Below are 3,306 nucleotides of genomic sequence, written 5' to 3'. Positions count from 1 at the left end.
TATTTCAAAGCGGTCGTATATATAGGATTTCGATGGGGAGGAAAACGGAATTGGGTAGAGTTATACAAGTACAATGATAATAATAAGGTAGGACAGGGGCGGAGGATAGGCAGCTATTTTTATAACTCACTTACTAGATAGGAGTACTACTTTTAGCTGCCTTGGGAACACTCGGTTGCGATTACAACAGCGACCTCTCTTGCTAGGGCGGTACGCTGGTTAGAACCAGGCGTGACAGAGCATGGCGCAGCCTGCCCAGCGCCGGTCAAGTCACATGGGCGGCGGGCCCGGTCGGTGTAAGACGTCGAGATTTGGAAGAGGTTACATGTCGTCATTTATGCCACCCTGTCCTCAGAACAGCTAAATAAACCTTGAAACGCACAAATAATCAAGTGTGTTCAGGTTAGATTTTGCTTCTGATGGCCAGCACAGTAAGTGCGACGAAGGACAATGAGAACAATGAAGATTAGACACTCGATGGCCAGGTGGATAATAAGTGATTTCAGCAGTCTTCAGTACAGCCACATAGCATAGCATATACATCCCAACCCCTCAAGCACCCTCCCAGCCGGCATCGATCTCGAGCAGCGCCGCGTAGCCCTTCTCGGTCCGCAGCACGGCCGTGTCCACGACGAGCACGACGATCGCTCTCATGGGCGCGGTGCTGCTCGCGTTGTCCGACACGGTGTGGTGGCAGCCCGGCAGCTCGACGAACGTCTCGCCGGGCGTGTAGACGTGCGGCGGCGTGCCGTTCATGCCGCTGAGGAACACGCCCTCCAGCACGTGGGCCACCGCCGTCGCGCCCGCGTGCCGGTGCGGCGGGCTCCAGCCGTGCGGCGCGTACCGCAGCTCGAGCCCGACGATGGATTTGCCCGGGCAGTTGCGCAGTTCGTGGTCGTACAGGACTTTGAGCGTTTCTCGTGGCCGGCCGGCGTATTTGCTACATGTTGGGGTGCCGCCTGTGTTAGTTGGGGTTGAAGCAAGGGTAGGAAGGGGCTGGCGTACGCTTTGGCGGCTGCGAAGTCGGATGCCATTGTGTGAGAGGGTGACGGTTCGATGGCATCAGGAGCGGATTCGGTTTGAGGGTTGAGATGTGAGAGAGGACGTGTGGAAGGGATCGTCGAGACAGCGGCTTATATGCACTTCCTAGACGAACATCACGAATCAGACTTCCCGGAACTCAACACGTACGTAGCGAGCGACCACGCATCCCACAACAAGGGGCTCGCTGAGTCATTTTGATACATGAACGAGGCCGAAGCGAGCTGCAACCAGAAAGATATGTCGGTAATGCACCTGGTGATAGCGGATGTGGCGGATGCGTAACGCTGTCGACCAGTCAAGCCGCCTCTCTTATTGCCAAAGCGGTATGCGAAGAAGGACGCGCAGGGGACCCGCCGATCCCAACAGAATTGTGCTGGACTCTCAATATTGCACAAACCATATGCCCCAACCGTTTTCTTAAGTCCATGTGCGCGAATGTTGTCGGCGACAATAATAAGAGCAAAACGTCTGTGAGGGTCGACACTCATTGAGCCGTACGACACGAGATTGCGTCGCCTTCGCCCATATCCGCAACCGTCTCTCCGCCCTGTCTATCACATGCTTACCATGTCCATGCTTAACCACAGCCCAGCACAATGCCACAAACTAAACCAAGGCGCCGTCCTTCTCCAACCTCGCTCTCACTTCCTTCCCAATTGCAGTAGTAGTCAGAGCAGTCCACATCCGAACGAACTCAGGGGATCCAAATCCCATTATTGTAATTGATCCTCACCACCTCCCTGCCCCCCCCAAGTCCAGTGCCTCCTCGCCCTTCCACCGCCCCCTCTCCAATCCCGGTCACCGCCACGGCCGCGAGAGGAGCGGTACGTGTAGCACAGATAGTCCCACGGGTCCGAGCCGCCGCCGGCATACTCATAATAGTAGCAGGCGCAGCAGTCGGCAGCCGACGTGTGGCCGCGCGCGTGGCACAGCGCGTGCTCGTAGCGGCGGCGGCGCACGTGGCCGCATCGGTAGTAGTCTGTGTAGGATGTGCACATTTTTCTTTTTTATCTTTTGTCTTCTTTCTTCTTTCTTTCCCTTCGATTGCGCTCGGTTTGTGATTCCCGATGTAGTAAGTAGTCTTGGACGGGTAATTTAGGTTTAGGTTCGAAAGGGGATCTGTTTGTCGATGGGTTGCTGCTGGGTTGACTTTGGAGAGGTGTTGCTTTTGGAGTTGGTTTGTGTGGCACTTCAGTTGTTGATACTAGGTAGCTGGCAGTAGAGCTGACGCTGAGGATAAGGAGGGTAGACTGGACCCTGACGGCCAGAGGGGAATAGCTGGGTATTTATGCTTGCTACACTGGGAGCTTCAGTTACACCGGTGTTGTCCTCCTGAGTCATTCCTTGCTACGTAGGTGACGACGATAGAGGCCGTCATGTACTGCTGGTGTCAGGTGCGAACTCACCAATTTACTCTGTTCACCGTGGGCTAGGTACCGCTGTGATGCAGTCAAGGGTCATCGCAAGCGGAGAACGAAATGGAACTAGGAAGTGCGTCATCGCTCTTTAAGTTCTCCAAGGTCCACACCACAAACTGCGGCAGCCGCAAGGCTGTATTGTTGGCCTTTTGTCAGGTTCCTCGTTTGGTGTATCCTACCATAGCCACGTGGCTTGTCGCCAACCAAGCTGCGATGCTGAGGTCGGACAAGATGGTGGGAAACAACGTAAGGCTGGGCGGCCACGGGTCGTGTTGAGCCACGGACTGACTGGCTGACCGAAATGGCCACGCAGACAAGGGTGTAGTGGTGGTCCACGCCTTGTAACTTTCAGGCTACGTCGCTCCTGGGTCTCGACCATCGCTTATTGAGCTTCAAGGTCAAGCGAGCTAAGTTGAACGCCCGCTGGTCAGCCAGACACACCCTGGCTTGTCACTTGTGTGACCTCACATCAGATCATGTAGCTTCAGGTAGTCCTACACAACGCTTCAAAATGCACCACCAGGTGGCAAGTACCACGTATCCATCGCGGGAGGATAGATCCCAACATGATACGGCAAGGTTTAGTTGAAATATGGCCCGAGTCTTGGCTACGAACATCGCCTATGCCGGGTCCTTGTTCAATTGTTGATAGACCTGGCGAGAAACACAGCGTGTCAGGCTGTCATGGTTCAGCTGCGCCCTGGTCTGGCGTCGAGTACCCTGTTATGCCGCTACAATGGGGGTTGTGAAAGCATGGGATTTCAGTCTTCAGCAGGCCGTTGCGTTGATGTTCCGCCAAAAGGGACTCGCGCCTTTCGAGAGCGGCCAAGCCTTGATTTCGTAC

General features: G+C 55.1%; 1 protein-coding gene across 1 annotated transcript; it reads right to left on the bottom strand.

Annotated features, from left to right (window-relative positions):
* Positions 1 to 552: 552 nt before the first annotated feature.
* B0T15DRAFT_576286 (uncharacterized protein) lies at positions 553 to 1,329 on the bottom strand (the record flags this gene model as incomplete). The annotated part of the gene is made up of 3 exons (XM_062871025.1): positions 1,297 to 1,329; positions 1,006 to 1,146; positions 553 to 940 (listed from the first exon to the last, which is right to left on the bottom strand). Exons 2-3 carry the CDS (start codon positions 1,032 to 1,034, stop codon positions 553 to 555), a joined length of 417 nt encoding a protein of 138 aa, XP_062718593.1. The 5' UTR covers positions 1,035 to 1,146; positions 1,297 to 1,329.
* Between the last annotated feature and the right edge of the window lie 1,977 nt (positions 1,330 to 3,306).

The sequence above is a fragment of the Chaetomium strumarium genome, assembly GCF_033439665.1.
Source record: "Chaetomium strumarium strain CBS 333.67 chromosome Unknown B0T15scaffold_6, whole genome shotgun sequence".
NCBI lineage: Eukaryota > Fungi > Ascomycota > Sordariomycetes > Sordariales > Chaetomiaceae > Chaetomium > Chaetomium strumarium.
Note: the sequence above shows the minus strand (reverse complement) of the source record. Positions and strands in the feature narration are given on the sequence as shown.